This window comes from Mobula hypostoma, chromosome 8 (assembly GCF_963921235.1).
Source record: "Mobula hypostoma chromosome 8, sMobHyp1.1, whole genome shotgun sequence".
In the NCBI taxonomy this organism is placed as follows: Eukaryota; Metazoa; Chordata; class Chondrichthyes; order Myliobatiformes; family Myliobatidae; genus Mobula; species Mobula hypostoma.
This window is the reverse complement of record NC_086104.1, coordinates 42,104,591-42,122,758: the sequence shown is the minus strand read 5'-3', so window position 1 is coordinate 42,122,758 and position 18,168 is coordinate 42,104,591. Positions and strand designations below refer to the sequence as shown.

Sequence of the window (18,168 nt, the reverse complement as noted above, 5' to 3'; positions counted from 1 at the left end):
CTCCCCAACCTAATTTTAGACTATATGTCCTCTCATCCCTAACCACAGTTATTTCTTAATTAGTCTTGCGTTGACATACTGCCACATATTTCATTACCTTACTCGCCACCGTTATCTTTCTACTTGGTTTCATTCTAGTTCTCTTCAGGAATTAATAGTGAACAGGTCAAAAGTCATGGCTACATAGTCAATACCTTCTATTGAGCTAGCAGTGGTTACATAGTAAATATCGAAAATACAATGTGTGCATTTGAGTAAATACTGTTGAGTGAATATTGTAATACATAGAAAATATAATGCATGCATTTGCATTTTCCAATAAAACCAGTTGGAAGACGACCCATCTGGGGCTCTAGTGATGCGCGTTAGATCTCTGCCGGTAGAAAGCGCCGCTCCACCAGCACCTTGATCCGCCTCCTCCCTGACCCTCTTCCCTTTCACCGCTCGTCACCTGAGGCGTCTCACCAATTGCAGTGCCTTTTACTACGGGAACTGAAAGCAACCAATCATATCTGCGCAATTTGTGGCAGTTTGAGCCAATCAAGCTCGAGGTTATGAAGAGGTGGTGCCCGGCTAGCAGCAGCCCGTTGGAGGTAAGTACGGGGTTTAACTTCCTGCATGTGCAGTTTCTGCTTATGATGAAGCCGGGTGGTGCTGGAAACGCAGTGTAGGTCTGCTGACACCTTTGGGAGAATAAGGCCTTCAATTTTCCTCGGTTCTGAATTACGTATGGTATCGGTAGAAAACGAGGTGAATTGCAGGAGGATGATTGACATTGTGTGTTCAGAGAAAGGTGCTGCTGGGCCAAGTAATCATTTCTGTGTAGACTGCTGGAGGCATCGCAACGCACGTTCATTAGATTGATTAGTAGAATGCTGGGCCAATTCAGAATTAGTTCTTTTTTAATCGCTGTATTATATGACGTGAAATTTGTTGTTTTGCGGCAGCGGTAGAGCAAAGATATTATACCTTGTGCTAACTAACCCGTACTGTGTAATACTGTTTTGTTCTTTGTCACTTCCTGTTGGTAGTAACACCAGTCCTGAAGAAGGGTCTTAGACCAAAACGTCATCTGTTTAGTACCCTTTAGGTATACTGTCTGACTTGCTGAGTTTCTCCAGTATTTTGAAAGTATACGACCTCCTTGCCATCTGAGATTTTACCAACAAGTGGTGAAATCTACAAATTTATAAATTGCGTTTGAGTTATGCATAGTCACACAGTCATGAGTGTAGAGAGAGTAGAGCAGTGGCCTAATAACGTCTCCTCCTTTCTGACAAACAATATATCCTTGAGGTAAGAAAGGGTTTTACTTCCTGAATCCCACAGGTTAACATAAGATTTGCTTGAAGGCTTCAAGCTATTCACAGTGTGTCTGTTCATTGAGACTCGGACCTGGTGACAAAGCAAGACTGTTCAGAAGTGAAGGTAGGAAACAGTTCCAAAACTGACCATCATTATCCAAGTGGAACTACCTTTCATAAATGACAGTTGGTGCCAGGACAATTATAACTATTAACCTTAAAATGAAAATTTTTATGGTTAATAAATCTATTAAAGGATGTGGAGAAGCTGCAGCAGTGTATGAAGGCTTCTGTAGAGAGTGATGACTTTCATCCTCCTCTTTCCCCCAGCAGAATTGGAATATTTTGATATCAAAATTCAAAGTAAATTTATTACTAAAGTAGATGTATGTCACCGTGTGGTTCATTTCTGGCAGGCGTACTCAGTAAGTCCAAGGGCTATAATAGAATCAGTGGAAGACTGCACCCAACAGGGTGGGCAAACAACCAGCGTGCAGCGAGCTAGGGCTTTACTCTTTGGAGAGAAGGAGGATGAGAGGAGACATGATAGAGGTGTACAAGATAATAAGAGGAATAGATAGAGTGGATAGCCAGCGCCTCTTCCCCAGGGCACCACTGCTCAATATAAGAGGACATGGCTTTAAGGTAAGGGGTGGGAAGTTCAAGGGGGATATTAGAGGAAGGTTTTTTTACTCAGAGAGTGGTTGGTGCGTGGAATGCACTGCCTGAGTTGGTGGTGGAGGCAGATACACTAATGAAGTTTAAGAGACTACTAGACAGGTATATGGAGGAATTTAAGGTGGGGGCTTATATGGGAGGTAGGGTTTGAGGGTCGGCACAATGTTGTGGGCCGAAGGGCCTGTACTGTGCTGTACTATTCTATGTTCTAAATACAAAACAAAGAAAAGTAATAATAATAAATAAGCAATAAATATCGAGAGCATGAGATGAAGACTCCTTGAAGTGAGTCTATAGTTTGTGAGAACATTCCAGTGATGGGCCAGGGAAAGTTATCCCCACTAGTTCAAGAGCCTGATGGCTGAGGGGTAATAACTGTTCCTGAACCTGGTGGTGAGAGTCCTGAGGTTCCTGTACCACCTTCCTGATGGCAGTAGCAAGCAGAGTGCATGACCTGGGTGGTGGAGGTCCCTGATAGTGAATGCTGCTTTTCTGCAACATGCTTAATGCAGATGTGGTCCATGGTGGGGTGGGTTTTACCTGTGATGGACTGGGCTGTATTGAATACTTTTTGTAGGATTTTCCATTCAAGGGCTTTGGTGTTTCCATATCAGGCTGTAATGCAACTCATCAATATATTCTCCACTACACATTTGTAGGAGTTTGTTGAAGTTTTAGATGTCATGCCAAATCTTCATGACTTCTAAGTAAAGACTGGGCTATGCTTTTTTTCGTAATGCACTTGCACACTGAGCCCAGGACATATCCTCTGAAATGCTAGCACCAAGGGATTTAAAATTGCTGACCCTGCCCCCACCCCACCACCTCTGATCACCCTGATGAGGACTGGCTCATGGACTTCCATGATCTCTGTGGTTCTGTTCGGAACCTTGACAGCTCGTGTGCATGTTACAATAAGGCATACGCAGTTGTCTTCTATTGGAGCATCTAATATTGCATTTAACATCTGATACTGTATTTGAACAAAATGTTATGTGGGTGTTATCAATCTCAACTGAAGTATCTGAACATACTGTATATGAGAAACTTGATGTCATCTTTTGAGATGCAGCATCCCAAAGAAAATCAAATGCCCTTGAAGAATTTCTCTTGGGGCAAGTGTCTGTTTATTAAGGACTGAAGTGGCTGTGTTTATACCATGTACAACACTTGAGTATGATGTTGAAAAGTCAGCAGAAACTGAAGCCACTGAGAGATATGTAGAGGGTTGGTTTAAGAAGTTGCTGGTGAGAATAATGCACCTCCAGGAATCTCATTGGTGTCTTTCATTAACTTTGTTTCAGTGATATGCAACAGGAACAGCTTACATATTAAGCTATGAGATCAATTTGAGAAGAAACACTATCTTTACAGAGGAAACACAAGGTGAGGATGGGCAGTAATTTCCAAAGCTGGAGTTGGATTTTCTTCAAAAATGTTCACAATGGGGATAGTAAATATGGAGGGGCCACCAATTTATAATATGCTTCTAACAACTGTTCATAAAGTTAGATGCAAGATTTCAGTTGCATTGAAATTTATTTGTAGAGTTAGATACAAGATGTCAATTCCATTGAAATTTCCAGCACCAAACAAGGCTATTTGACTTGAGAGATCCATGCAACACTTATTGCCAGTGCATGCTCCAAGTAGGCTTTGTTCCAATATAAAGCTTTTATCAGCATAGTTTTCTATTTCTACAAAGAAAGATTTAAAGATTTAGTTTTATTTATCCCCCTGTACATCAAAACATCTAGTGAAACGTGTCATTTTTGCCTCAACAAGTAACACAGTGCGAGGATTGTGCTGACAGCAGCTTGCAAGTGTTGTTGTGCTTCTGGCACCAGCATAGCCCACCTACACTCGTGAATTCTAATGTGGGAAGAAACTGGAGCACCTGGAGGAAACCCACTCAGTCATGGGTGTACCATAGAAGTTCCTTATGGACATCAGTGAGAATTGAACAGCAGTTAGTGCTGTAAAGTGTTGCGCTAATTACTACCTGACCGTGGCCACCCTGAATGACCTGGCCTGCAGCTGTAGGTTACAACTTCAGGTTATATTCCCAAAATACAAAATCAAATGCTGTACATCAAAGGCTTTTTAATTTTTTTTTGTTTCTTGCAGCAAGAGAACTCTTGAATAAGTAGGACTTACTTTCTTGCTTGGTTACTTTGAATTTTGCAGAGTTTATAATTCTGCACCTTTCCATAACTCTAAAATACCGTAAATTTCGGTGTATAAGCTGAGAATTTGGCCTTAAATTTTCGTCCAAAATTAGCGAGTCGGCTTATACAGAGGGTGCCAACTTTGGAAAAACGAATACACAGAAGACAGATCGTATTTATTGGCTGTTTTTGAGTCAAATTCGTTCCACTGTCGACACATGAATTCTTTGAATGGTTTGTTTAAGCTCGCATCTAGTGGCTGGAGCACGGACATCAAACCACCGGGGATGACTGCAATGTCCGTGTTTTCAGCTTTCGATGCTGCTTTTGTCTCACCTGACAAGTGTGCTTTGAACACGTCCCAGACAAGTAGCAACTTTTCCTTTCCGAAACCTTCGGGACGTCGATGCCACACCTCTTTAATCCACTTCAAGCAACCCGCTTCGTCCATCCAGCAGCGTTTTTGGACGTAAACAACACCACTTTGCGGGAATTTTCTGAGCAATTTATGTTTTTTGTTTCAACACAAGATCACATCTAATTCATAAATCGGGTGCACCAACTTCGCGTAGCTTTGAAATATTTTCTGACCTCAGTGTTTTTCATCCCATTTCAACGCTTGAACTCGAATCATTTCTTTGGTACAGTGTATCCAGACAATCGCTGGTGATTCGCCCACTCTAAAACTTTTTCTTCCAGTTCTGGCCACTGGCATGTTTTCCCGCGGTTTGCACATTTCATCTTTGGCATTTCCCTCAGCGTGTCCTCTGCCTTTCTCCACTCTCTCACTTGTTTCTCGTTTACACTGAACTTCCTAACAGCTGCAGAATTATTCGTTCCTTTAGCAAAATCAACAAACTTCAGCTTGAAGCCAGCATCATATCACATTCGTTTTAATCTTTTGTACATGGTGGTTGCAAACTCAATACTGAGTACACACACTGATCCCGCCACCCCGTGTTATGTTTTGACGAGATTACGATGGGCGCTAAATGGTTTCATGGGGGTTACATTTCAGAGGATTCTTCACCATCGGAGACCTAATCCAAAATTTCCCTCCCCGATTTATTTATTAAGAATTCGCTTATAACGCTCTACAACATGTAGGCCTGTTTTCTTAGTAGGTACTGGTTCACAAAACTTTCAGGTTCTGGATCCGGCAAAGCTAAGTACTGGCACATGAGATCTTGTGATCTTTTCTGGTTAAATCAAAAACCTCTACAAAAGGGGTTGGCTTTTACAAAGGTAACAATGAAAAGTCACTTTTTTAACCTTGAAAATGGGGGGTCGGCTTATACTCTGGAATATACGGTAAATACCAACTTTCTTTAGTTGAATGGACATGGCCAACTGTGAAGGTTCTGGTTTAGTGTCCTGCTTGCCACAAAATAGAGACACTAATATTAGCAAGGGCTATGTTTTTGACAGGCCTAGTATCTAGTCTCAGCCAAATACAAAAGTTTCCAGTTTATTGGGAAACTCATATTCATAGAATCATGAAGATATATATTCCACCGAGTCGTGAAACAGATCAACTTGTTCCTGGCAATATGCAAATGTCTGGCCATATTTCTCTGCATAAAAATGGCAGTATTTCATTGTAATTAATTGGCTGCAAAACATCTCAAATCTTAAAGTACAAGAAGAGCTTAGGATCACCTGCTGAACTTTAGCTGTTCACTAGTTGCAGTGATTTTTTCTGTTATTTGAGTTTCCACTTGTATTAGAATATTTAATGTTTAGAAATCTCATTCTGATGTTGTTTACTGTTACTTTTAAGGTAAAGTTGTAGCAAAATGTTCCTTACAGCATTTTTGCTTCGAAAAGGAATACCAGGCAAACAATGGATAGGGAAATACAGACGTCCGAGAAAGATAACATGGCAAATGAAGCGCAATGTACTTCGGAGGTTGGAGATTGAAAAGGAGACAGAATACTGGCTCAGCCGCCCTTGGATGACAAGGGAACAAGAAAAAGGTCATGCAAAGCAACGCAGAGCTGAGCAGTGGGAAGCTTTCAAGACTGCCAGAGCTGCAACTTTCCCTGCACCAAAGTACGTTGAAGATCATCTAAACCACTTAAATACAACAAAAAAATGGGGAATTTGAAGCCATTTTTGAAGATGCTTCTTGATAATTGTAAACTCCATGGGTTTTGTGATTTCTAAAGTGCGTGAAATATCCTGTCATGGTCAGAGTAAGTTTATGATCATTATCAGGGATATTGTACTTGTATTCCACTGGTCCTGATGAAATAGTATCTGTTAAGAAACATGAAAATTAAATATTCCTGACCTTAACTACATTTTTTTTATTGCTCTGGTTTCTGCCTTAGATAATTAGAAAAACTACCACTGCTGCCAGTGTTGATATGAACAGAAGGTGAATGTAGAATGTAGAATGTACTATAAAAGCACATGTATCCATGGAATTATGAATTAGTTTTATTTCAGGTGTATACAAAATAGTGAAAGAAATGCAACTGGAAACTTTAAATTTTATTTTTAAGTATTGTGTAATGCTGTGTTTAGTCTACAAATATAACATGAAATGTTTCACATCACACCTTTGAAGAACATTTCACTAAATTTACTGAATATGTACATTTATTTCTGAGCAGGAATAAGTTCATCAACAGATTTTCCTTGTTCAATATATTTATCCATGTTTATCAGCAGTTTAATACCATCGACAACAAGCTGCAAAAGTTGAACTTCAGAGAAACCTATTCGATCTGCGTTAGAGATATCACAGACTTCACTTTCACTGGAAGCAAGGGCAGCATCTAGAAAAATAATAATAAATATATCCAAAGTTTCAATTACAAGTAACTTGTACAGTAAACAGGCTAATGAATTCATTGAATATGATGCAAAAGTAATGGTAAGAGAAATTTTTTAAAAAATATTGGGCTGAAATATTGAAAACATGGCAGGATGGCAAGCCAAAGTAAATTCTTCAGAAGTCTATGCAAATTGGAAGCAAATAAACATATTTGATGATCTAAATGATTTAACAGATTAGGCAGAACCTCAAAAAAGCAGTTCTCACAGATAATTAGTAAAAGGAAAAAATTATACAATCTACTATGTCAGAGGCTGCAGGGAAGGTGTGAGGATGAATTGGATAGAACAGGCAGGGCATATTATTGTTCTAGGGCTGTGGCATTTGAGGTAGAGGTGGAAGCCTGATGAGAGTTCAGACTGTTGTGGAAGGGACAGTGCAGGACTAATAAGACAAAATCAAAGAACAATACTGAACTACAAAATCAAAATTCTGTGGGTGCTAGAAAGCTAAGATATCGACTGAAGTTGCTGGAAACATCTAAGAGAAGTAACTTCAGTGAAAATGAAGTAAGAGTTGACATTCCAAATTGATGATTGAAATATAAATTATGCTTCTCTCTGCATAGGCACTCTTTTGTCGAGGGCTCTCTACATTGACTGTTTTATTTATTGTTCTGTTATTGAATGGCAAAAGAGAAACAAAAGTCGTGTGATGATCTGATAGGAGTGGAAATTCAATACTAACAAAAATGAAATGTATTAAAGCATACAATATCTAAAAGTACTCCAGTCAGACCATCTGAAGTGAACAAATTATGACCATGGAGGTACATGGTTTTGAATGGAGAATTGAAGTTCAATAGATTCAGCATGGTACAAGTGTATGGATAGGCATAGTGTAATATATTAGTGTGGAGTAATAAATATATTGCCAGCAAATGGAAAGTATACTGATCAATACAGATGAGAAATGGGAGAACTTTTAAGAAATGGATTTTTCCTGCTGTAAGATGAGAGTCAGTTTGTTATGACATAAACTAGGTTTAATGAATGCAGATTGTTAATAACAGTTCAACAATTTGCAGTACTAGGTTTTCCAGCTTGGTGCTACTCACCATTTGTTTACATTCAAGTAGTTATTTAATTAGTAATTTTATATGGATTTTTAATTTCGTACCAGTGAATTTTTTTTCCAGACGTAGTCGCTGCAAGATTTCATCAAACTTGGCGTGCTTACTGATGTACTTCAGCCTAATGTGGACACTTGCCCACATGCCTGTTCCAAGTTCAGAAGGGCAAGTCAACACATAACCTAGGTTATCCTTCCAGATGAAGGTGTGCTTTTTCTGGTGGTATATTTCTTCAAGCTGAATAAACAATTGGTTATATCTCAGTCTTCTGAAATTGTATGATATAATGGTAATCATCAGCAAATATTCTTTAGTCAGGCTCCATTAACAAAATAATATTAAAGTCTAATACCAAGTGTTCATTTTTATTGGTTTGTTGAGATGTTATTTTAGATTGTAGCCAGAAGCTTTGCTACATTTTCTGTTGAAACAAACCACTGGAGATTCTTAAATAAAGGAAATATAAATGTAGGTAAAAATAGGAGGTAAAATGCAAATACAGTTTGTTACTTCACTTCTTTAGATCATAAATTTCAAATAACATTTCACAAGCAGAGACCTTGTATTCCCAAGCCAGACTCTAGTGGCTGGAAAAACAGTGAACCCTGGAAGCCAATCAGATCAGGAAGAGAAGGAAGAAGAAAAAAAAAGTATAAAAAGACAGATTAGGAGATACAGAAGACTGCAGATGCTGGAATCTGGAGCAACCATCTGCTGGAGGAACTTGATGGAGTAGCATTAGAGGGAATAAAGGAGTTGTCAAAATTTTACAAAACTCTACAATTCCTTCCCTCCTACAGATTCTGCCCCTGAATTTCTCCAGTAGATGACATTGCTGAAGACTAGAACATAGAACAGTACAGCTCAATATGGGCTCTTCATTGAAAATGGAGAAGTTTTACTTACCTTTTTAAGACCCAAACAATACTGTACAAATGCTTGTTTCAGATTCCCTCCCTGTTGCATAGAACTAATACGAAGGTGGTCTTCTTTATTGACCCAAACAATAAAATTTTTCATATCATTGTGCCTATAAAATGCAAATTTTATCATTTGTATCTTTGAAGTCAAATGGGATTCTATCTGAACAAAAGGTAGTTTTTTTTTAATGTCAAAAAAAAATTGTCCACATAGGAGACTCAGTATGTCATCTCTACTCATGCAAAACTATTGGTTCATCTAACATTTTTTTTTGACTAAAATGGTTTACATCACTGGAATAAGTTTATTATACCTGTGATTCAGGAGGAAAGGGGGAAGAAGAGGCACACTGTAGTGATAGGGGTTTGCTCCTGGGTGCCAGGGTCTGGGATATCTCGGATAGAGTCCTCAGTATTCTTAAGTGGGAAGGTGAACAGGCAGAGGTCATGGTCCATGCAGGTACCAACAGCATTGATAGAATGAGTGATGAGGTTCTGCAAAGGGAGTTACGTGCCAAGTTAAAGGGCAGGACCTCCGGACTTCTGATCTCAGGATTGCTAGCAGTGCCACATGCTAGTGAGGCCAGAACTAGGAAGATTATATAGTTTAATATATTTAAAGGTTGCATGGATGAACTACAACAATTGTTCATCCCAGTTTGGCAAAAGAATAAATCAAGGAAGGTAGTGCACCCGTGGCTGACAAGAGAAATTAGGGATAGTATCAATTCCAAAGAAGTAGCATACAAATTAGCCAGAGAAAGTGGCTCACCTGAGGACTGGGAGAAATTCAGAGTTCAGCAGAGGAGGACAAAGGGCTTAATTAGGAAGGGGAAAAAAGATTATGAGAGAAAACTGGCAGAGAACATAAAAACGGACTGTAAAAGCTTTTATAGATATGTAAAAAGGAAAAGACTGATAAAGACAAATGTAGGTCCCCTGCAAACAGAAACAGGTGAATTGATTATGGGGAGCAAGGACATGGCAGACCAATTGAATAATTGCTTTGGTTCTGTCTTCACTAAGGAGGACATAAATAATCTTCCAGAAATAGTAAGGGACAGAGGGTCCAGTGAGATGGAGGAACTGAGCGAAATACATGTTAGTAGGGAAGTGGTGTTAGGTAAATTGAAGGGATTGAAGGCAGATAAATCCCCAGGGCCAGATGGTCTGCATCCCAGAGTGCTTAAGGAAGTGGCCCAAGAAATAGTGGACGCATTAGTGATAATTTTTCAAAACTCATTAGATTCTGGACTAGTTCCTGAGGATTGGAGGGTGGCTAATGTAACCCCACTTTTTAAAAAAGGAGGGAGAGAGAAACTGGGGAATTATAGGCCGGTTAGCCTAACGTCAGTGGTGGGGAAACTGCTGGAGTCAGTTATCAAAGATGTGATAACAGCACATTTGGAAAGCGGTGAAATGATCGGACAAAGTCAGCATGGATTTGTGAAAGGAAAATCATGTCTGACGAATCTCATAGAATTTTTTGAGGATGTAACTAGTAGAGTGGATAGGGGAGAACCAGTGGATGTGGTATATTTGGATTTTCAAAAGGCTTTTGACAAGGTCCCACACAGGAGATTAGTGTGCAAACTTAAAGCACACGGTATTGGGGGTAAGGTATTGGTGTGGGTGGAGAATTGGTTAGCAGACAGGAAGCAAAGAGTGGGAATAAACGGGACCTTTTCAGAATGGCAGGCGGTGACTAGTGGGGTACCGCAAGGCTCAGTGCTGGGACCCCAGTTGTTTACAATATATATTAATGACTTGGATGAGGGAATTAAATGCAGCATCTCCAAGTTTGCGGATGACACAAAGCTGGGTGGCAGTGTTAGCAGTGAGGAGGATGCTAAGAGGATGCAGGGTGACTTGGATAGGTTGGGTGAGTGGGCAAACTCATGGCAGATGCAATTTAATGTGGATAAATGTGAAGTTATCCACTTTGGTGGCAAAAATAGGAAAACAGATTATTATCTGAATGGTGGCCGATTAGGAAAAGGGGAGGTGCAACGAGACCTGGGTGTCATTATACACCAGTCATTGAAAGTGGGCATGCAGGTACAGCAGGCGGTGAAAAAGGCGAACGGTATGCTGGCATTTATAGCGAGAGGATTCGAGTACAGGAGCAGGGAGGTACTACTGCAGTTGTACAAGGCCTTGGTGAGACCACACCTGGAGTATTGTGTGCAGTTTTGGTCCCCTAATCTGAGGAAAGACATCTTTGCCATAGAGGGAGTACAAAGAAGGTTCACCAGATTGATTCCTGGGATGGCAGGTCTTTCATATGAAGAAAGACTGGATGAACTGGGCTTGTACTCGTTGGAATTTAGAAGATTGAGGGGGGATCTGATTGAAACGTATAAGATCCTAAAGGGATTGGACAGGCTAGATGCGGGAAGATTGTTCCCGATGTTGGGGAGGTCTAGAACGAGGGGTCACAGTTTGAGGATAGAGGGGAAGCCTTTTAGGACCGAGGTTAGGAAAAACTTCTTCACACAGAGAGTGGTGAATCTGTGGAATTCTCTGCCACAGCAAACTGTTGAGGCCAGTTCATTAGCTATGTTTAAAAGGAAGTTAGATATGGCCCTTGTGGCTACAGGGGTCAGGGGGTATGGAGGGAAGGCTGGGTTCTGAGTTGGATGATCAGCCATGATCATAATAAATGGCGGTGCAGGCTCAAAGGGCCGAATGGCCTACTCCTGCACCTATTTTCTATGTTTTCTATGTAATACGTGGTTGAGAAGTTGATGTAAGGGAGAGGGCTTAAGATATTTGGATCATTGGACTCCCTTCCAGGGAAGGTGAGACCTGTACAGAAGGGACAGCTTGCACCTAAACTGGAAGGGGACTAATATCCTAGTGGGAACGTTTACTAATGATGCACAGTGAGGTTTAAAGTAGAGGTGTGGGGGGATGGAAACCAGAGTGCCAGTACATTTAGTGGAGAGATTGTGGAGTCAGATAAGACCTCAAACAAAGTTAGGAATCAAAAGGTTGAGCATAATGTGACTAGTGTCCTGAGCTGCCTATATTTCAATACAAGGAAAGGTGGATAATCGTGCTGAAGATGAGTTAGCTGGTTTACAAACAAAGGCAATGTGTAGTGAAGAGTCACTGTTGTTAGGGCAAAATTGCAGTCAACAGGATGAGTTGCAAAATAAAGGGTAGACAAAATTGAAAAGGGTGAATTCAGGACTTGTATTTGAATGTGTGCAGTATACAGAATAAGGTAGATGAACTTGCAGAACAGTTGCAGATTGGCAGGTGTGATGCAAAAGTAACTGAATTGTGGCTGAAAGATACTTACAGCTGGAGTTTAATGTCCAAGTTTACACATTGTATTGCAAGGACAGGCAGGAAGGCAGAGGGGGCAGTGTTGCTCTGATGGTAAAAGATGAAATCAAATCCTTAGAAAGATATGACAAAGGGTTGGAAGGTGTTGAATCATTGTGGATAGGGCTAAGGAACTGCAAGAGTAAAAAGACCCTGATGGGAGTTGTACATAGTCCCACCCAAACAGTAGTAAGAATGTCGCCTACAAATTAAAACGGGAGATAGAAAATAGGGCCGAAAGGGCAATGTTACAATAGTCATGCAGGTAGATTGGGAAAATCAGGTTGGTGCTGGATTCCAGGAGGGGGAATTTCTAAAATGCCTACATTGTTGAGCCCCCCTAGATGATCAATTATTCTGGATTGGGTGTTGTGCAATGAACCAGAATTGATTAGAGTCCTTAAGTTAAAGAAGCCTTAGGGGCAAGTGATCATAAGATGAAATTCACCTTGAAATTGAGAATAAGAAGCTAAGGTCAGATATATCAGTATTACAGTGGAGCAGAGGGAATTACAGAGGCACGAGACAGGAGCTGGCCAAAATTGATTGAAAAAGAACACTGGCAGGAATGATGACAAAGCAACAATGGCTGAAATTTCTGGCAGCAATTTGGAAGGCACAGAGTAGAAACATAGAAAATAGGTGCAGGAGTAGGCCATTCAGCCCTTCGAGCCTGCACCGCCATTTATTATGATCATGGCTGATCATCCAACTCAGAACCCTGCACCAGCCTTCCCTCCATACCCCCTAATCCCCGAAGCCACAAGGGCCATATCTAACTCCCTCTTAAATATAGCCAATGAACTGGCTTCAACTGTTTCCTGTGGCAGAGGATTCCACAGATTCACCACTCTCTGTGTGAAGAAGTTTTTCCTCATCTCAGTCCTAAAAGGCTTCCCCTTTATCCTCAAACTGTGACCCCTTGTTCTGGACTTCCCCAACATCGGGAACAATCTTCCTGCATCTAGCCTGTCCAATTCCTTTAGGATTTTATACGTTTCAATCAGATCCCCCCCCTCAATCTTCTAAATTCCAACGAGTACAAGCCTAGTTCATCCAGTCTTTCTTCATATGAAAGTCCTGCCATCCCAGGAATCAATCTGGTGAACCTTCTTTGTACTCCCTCTATGGCAAAGATGTCTTTCCTCAGATTAGGGGACCAAAACTGCACACAATACTCCAGGTGTGGTCTCACCAAGGCCTTGTACAACTGCAGTAGTACCTCCCTGCTCCTGTACTCGAATCCTCTCGCTATAAATGCCAGCATATCATTCGCCTTTTTCACCGCCTGCTGTACCTGCATGCCCACTTTCAATGACTGGTGTATAATGACACCCAGGTCTCGTTGCACCTCCCCTTTTCCTAATCGGCCACCATTCAGATAATAATCTGTTTTCCTATTTTTGCCACCAAAGTGGATAACTTCACATTTATCCACGTTAAATTGCATCTGCCATGAATTTGCCCACTCACCCAACCTATCCAAGTCACCCTGCATCCTCTTAGCATCCTCCTCACAGCTAACACTGCCGCCCAGCTTCGTGTCATCCGCAAACTTGGAGATGCTGCATTTAATTCCCTCATCCAAGTCATTAATATATATTGTAAACAACTGGGGTCCCAGCACTGAGCCTTGCGGTACCCCACAAGTCACTGCCTGCCGTTCTGAAAAGGTCCCGTTTATTCCCACTCTTTGCTTCCTATCTGCTAACCAATTCTCTATCCACATCAATACCTTACCCTCAATAACGTGTGCTTTAAATTTGCACACTAATCTCAATCTCACTAATCACTAATCACTAATCTCAGTAGAGCCCAAAGAGGAATTAATATTCTAAAGGAAAGTGACACAACAGTGGCTAACAAAGGAAGTCAAAGTCAACATAAAAGCTGAAGAGAGGGCATATAATAGAGCAAAAATTAATGGGAAGCTAAAGGATTGGGAAGCTTTTAAAAACCAACAGAAGCAAGTTTAAAAAGTCATTAAAAAGGTAAAGGTGGAATATGAAAATAAGCTAGCCAACAATATTAAAGAGGATACCAGAAGTTACTTCAAGCCTAAAGTCACTTGGACCAGATGGTGTACACCCCAGAGTTCTGAAAGAAATTGCTGAAGAGATCATGGAGGCATTTAGTAATGATCTTTTTAGAATCACTAAATTCTGGAATGGTTCCAGAAGACTGGGAAAATTGCAAATGTCACTCCACTCTTCAAAGCTGGAGAGAGGCAAAAGCAAGGAAATTATAGGCCAGTTAGTCTGACCTCTGGCAAGATGTTGGAGTCAATTATTAAGGATGAAGCCTTGGGGTACTTGGAGAGACATGATAAAACAGGCCATAGTCAGCATAGTTTTCTCAAGGGAAAGTCCTTCCTGACAAATCTGTTGGAATTCTTTGAAGAAATAACAAGCATTGATGAAGGTAGAGCAGTAAATGTAGTGTATATGGATTTCAGCAAGGCATTTGATAAGGTATCCCATGCAAGGCTTATTGAGAAAGTAAGGAGGCATGTGATCTGAGGGGACTTTGCTTTGTGGATCCAGAATTGGCTTGCCCACAGAAGGCAAAGAGTGGTTGTAGAGGGGTCATATTCTGTGTGGAGGTCAGTCACCAGTGGTGTGCCTCAGGGATCTGTTCTGGGTCTCCTATTCTTTGTGATTTTTATAAATGACCTAGATGAGGAAGTGGATTAGTAAATTTGCTGATAACGCAAAGGTGGGGTGTGTTGTGGATAGTGTGGAGGGCTGTCAGAGGTTACAGCAGGACATTGATAGGATACAAAACTGGGCTGAGAAGCGGCAGATGGAGTTCAACCCAGATAAGTGTGAGGTGGTTCATTTTACTAGGTCAAATATGATGGTAGAATATAGTATTAATGGCAAGACTCTTGGCAGTGTGGAGGATTGGGGGATCTTGGGGTCCGACTCTGTGGTTAAGAAGGCATACAGTGCATTGACCTTCATCAATCATGGGATTGAGTTTAAGAACCGAGAGGTAATGTTGCAGCTATATAGGACCCTGGTCAGACCCCACTTGGAGGACTATGCTCAGTTTTGGTCGCCTCACTACAGGAAGGATGTGGAAACTATAGAAAGGGTGCAGAGGAGATTTACAAGGATGTTGCCTGGATTCGGGAGTATGCCTTATGAGAATAGGTTGAGTGAATTCTGCCTTTCCTCCTTGGAGCAACAGAGGGTGAGAGGTGACCTGATAGCGGTGTATAAGATGATGAGAGGCATTGATCATGTGGATAGTCAGAGGCCTTTTCCCAGGGCTGAAATGGCTAGCACCAGAGGACACAGTTTTAAAGTGCTTGGAAGTAGGTACAGAGGAGATGTCAGGGGTAATTTTTTTTTAAGCAGAGTGGTGAGTGCATGGAATGGGCTGCTGGCGACAATGGTGGAGGCGGATATGATAGGGTCTTTTAAGATATTTCTGGATAGGTACACGGAGCCTCTAACAAGAGGGCTATGGGTAACCCTAGGTAATTTGTAATATAAGGACACGTTCAGCACAGCTTTGTGGGCCAAAGGGTCTGTATTGTGCTGTAGGTTTTCTATGTTTCTACAGTAGACAAAGGAGAATCAGTGGATGTTGTGTACTTGGATTTTCAGAAGGCCTTTGACAAGGTGCCACATATAAGACTGCTTAACAAGCTATGAGCCCAAGGTATTACAGGAAAGATTCTAGCATGGATAAAGCAGTGGCTGATTAGCTGGAGGCAAAGAGTGGGAATAATGGGAGTCTTTTCTGGCTGGCTACTGGTGACTAATGGTGTTCCACAGGGTGGAATATTGTGTCAGGAAGTGTGGTCATGCACTTTGGTTGATGAAAAATGAAAGGGTTGACTATTTTCTAAAGAGAGAAGATACAAAAAAAAACTGAGGCATAAAGGGACTTGGGAGCCCTTGTGCAGGATTCCCTAAAGGTTAATTTGCAGGTTGAGTCAATCAAATGCAATGTTAACATTTATTTCCAAGAGGACTATAATACAAAAACAATGATATAATGTTGAAACTTTATGAAACACTGGTGAGCAGTTTTGGGCCCCTTACATTAGAAAGGATGCACTGAAACTGGAGAGGGTTCAAAGGAGGTCCACAAAAGTGATTCCAGGATTGAATGCTTTATCATAGTAAGAATGTTTGATGCCCCTGGGCCTGTATTTCCTGGAATTCAGAAGAATGTGTGGTGACTTCATTGAAATCTATTGAGTGGTGAAAAGCTTTGATAGAGTGGATGTGGAGAAGAAGTTTCCCGTGGCAGGAGAGTCTGAGACTAGAGTACACAGCCTCAGAATAGAGGGGTGTCTGTTTAGAACAGAGATGAGGAGGAATTTCTTTAGCCTGAGAGTGGTTAATCTGTAGAATTCTTTGCCCCAGGCAGCTGTGGAGGCCAAGTCTTTATATATATTTAAGGCAGAGGTTGATAGATTATGATTGGTCAGGGCATGAAAGGATATGGGGAGATTGGGGCCCCAAGAGGACAACTGGATCAGTCATGATGAAATGGCAGATCAGACTTGATACACCAAATGGCCTAATTCCACTCCTATATCTTATGCTCTTAAAGATAATTTGGTTCTTAATTGGATGGATAATAGTGTGAGTAGTTTAGAATGTTAGTGACACTCTTGAGAAGCCGCAGAAACCATCAACTCAATACTTTGCAAAGTATAATGGCATCATTGTTAATCTATTATCCCCAGCTACCAGTCACAATATTAACTATATACTTATGTTTTTAATAAAAGTTATCACAGTAACATTTAACTTTTCATCTCAGTTTTAAAACATATACCAATAAAATAATTTGATCCAAGACATTCAAGCTTTTGGGGAAAAAAAAATCAGAAATTCTCTAAGTATGGTGAAAGCAATAACTATAACGTTTTGAACATTGCGTGTTGGAGAAACTATAAGGAATTATAACAATTAACACACCCTGCTCACACAAATTTATATTTATTTACCCCAAAAAGAGCAAGCTGCATAAACTATTCTGCATTTTCTATTTCTCCTGGATTTCCTACTGACAATGGTCAAGCTGTTTGCTGGGCAAACTACCCATTCGATTTCTCAATGCTGTACTGATAGTTCATTATAGTCTAATGCGAAACCTCCTTTTGTTCCCCCTATTCCATTAAATTGCCACTAGGTCACTAAATCAATTGTTCTCTTTCCCAGCCTTTAATACTGTATTCCAAGTTGCCCGCCAGGTGAAAAGGATGCTGTAAGTATACTTAAAATAGATGTGAAATGTCAATGTGCAAGAGGAATTAGATAAATGGCTCAAAAACATGGGGAAGCCTATTCAGAAGTGTCATCGTTTTTCAATCCATTGAGATCACAGACTATTTAGCAAACATGCTGGGTTTAAAAAGCACACCTACCAGACTCCCCGTGCATCTGGCCAATCTCTGGCCATTCCAGATGAAAGCATCTTTGGAGTAACAATATAATCAGTAAGAATTCCAGCGTCAGTCAAACTCCGACGGTCTTCCTCACTCAAGTTCTTCAATGAGTGATAAGTGCCCTTAATTTCATCATTTAGTCCATTGAGGGCTATGGATGACAGATTTGATCAAAGTTGATGGAAACAGACATAGTCAGGATAGCTTCAATTGGAAAAGCAGATTTTTTTTTGAATGCTTTTATATTCCACTCAGTACTCAGTCCCTTGCTTTCTGTCATACAAATTGATGAATTATGCAGGAAATGGTAAAGACTGACCACGTGGTGGCAGTTAGGAAGAAAATTTTAAACTGCAGGAAGATACGGAGTCTGGTCAGGAGGGCAGATAAAGGGCAAGTAAAATTTAATCCATTCACTTGGAGATGTTCAACAAGGC

The 18,168-nt window shown here is 40.7% G+C and overlaps 2 protein-coding genes across 7 annotated transcripts in view; one reads left to right on the top strand and one right to left on the bottom strand.

The window, feature by feature from the left end:
• Window positions 1-540: 540 nt before the first annotated feature.
• On the top strand, window positions 541-6,538 carry mrpl57 (mitochondrial ribosomal protein L57). 5 transcript variants are annotated; one of them, XM_063055729.1, is made up of 3 exons: window positions 541-593; window positions 3,287-3,368; window positions 5,931-6,514. In XM_063055729.1, the coding sequence occupies exon 3, from the start codon at window positions 5,947-5,949 to the stop codon at window positions 6,256-6,258; it is 312 nt and encodes a 103-aa protein (XP_062911799.1). In that variant the 5' UTR covers window positions 541-593; window positions 3,287-3,368; window positions 5,931-5,946; the 3' UTR covers window positions 6,259-6,514. The 5 variants fall into 5 exon arrangements, with proteins under 5 accessions (XP_062911799.1, XP_062911803.1, XP_062911802.1 ...); XM_063055732.1 differs by lacking the exon at window positions 541-593 and adding an exon at window positions 616-667 and having other exon boundaries at window positions 5,931-6,515; XM_063055730.1 differs by lacking the exon at window positions 541-593 and adding an exon at window positions 622-750 and having other exon boundaries at window positions 5,931-6,516.
• A 191-nt stretch (window positions 6,539-6,729) lies between these two features.
• The window catches only part of LOC134350495 (creatine kinase M-type-like), a 32,039-nt gene continuing 20,600 nt past the window's right edge, over window positions 6,730-18,168 (bottom strand). For both annotated transcript variants that reach the window (XM_063055726.1, XM_063055728.1), the window contains 4 exons: window positions 17,711-17,882; window positions 8,972-9,095; window positions 8,113-8,302; window positions 6,730-6,934 (listed from right to left, as the gene is read on the bottom strand). In XM_063055726.1, the coding sequence (XP_062911796.1) occupies window positions 6,756-6,934; window positions 8,113-8,302; window positions 8,972-9,095; window positions 17,711-17,882 (665 nt within the window). In that variant the 3' untranslated portion in view covers window positions 6,730-6,755. The remainder of the gene's footprint in view (window positions 6,935-8,112; window positions 8,303-8,971; window positions 9,096-17,710; window positions 17,883-18,168) is intronic.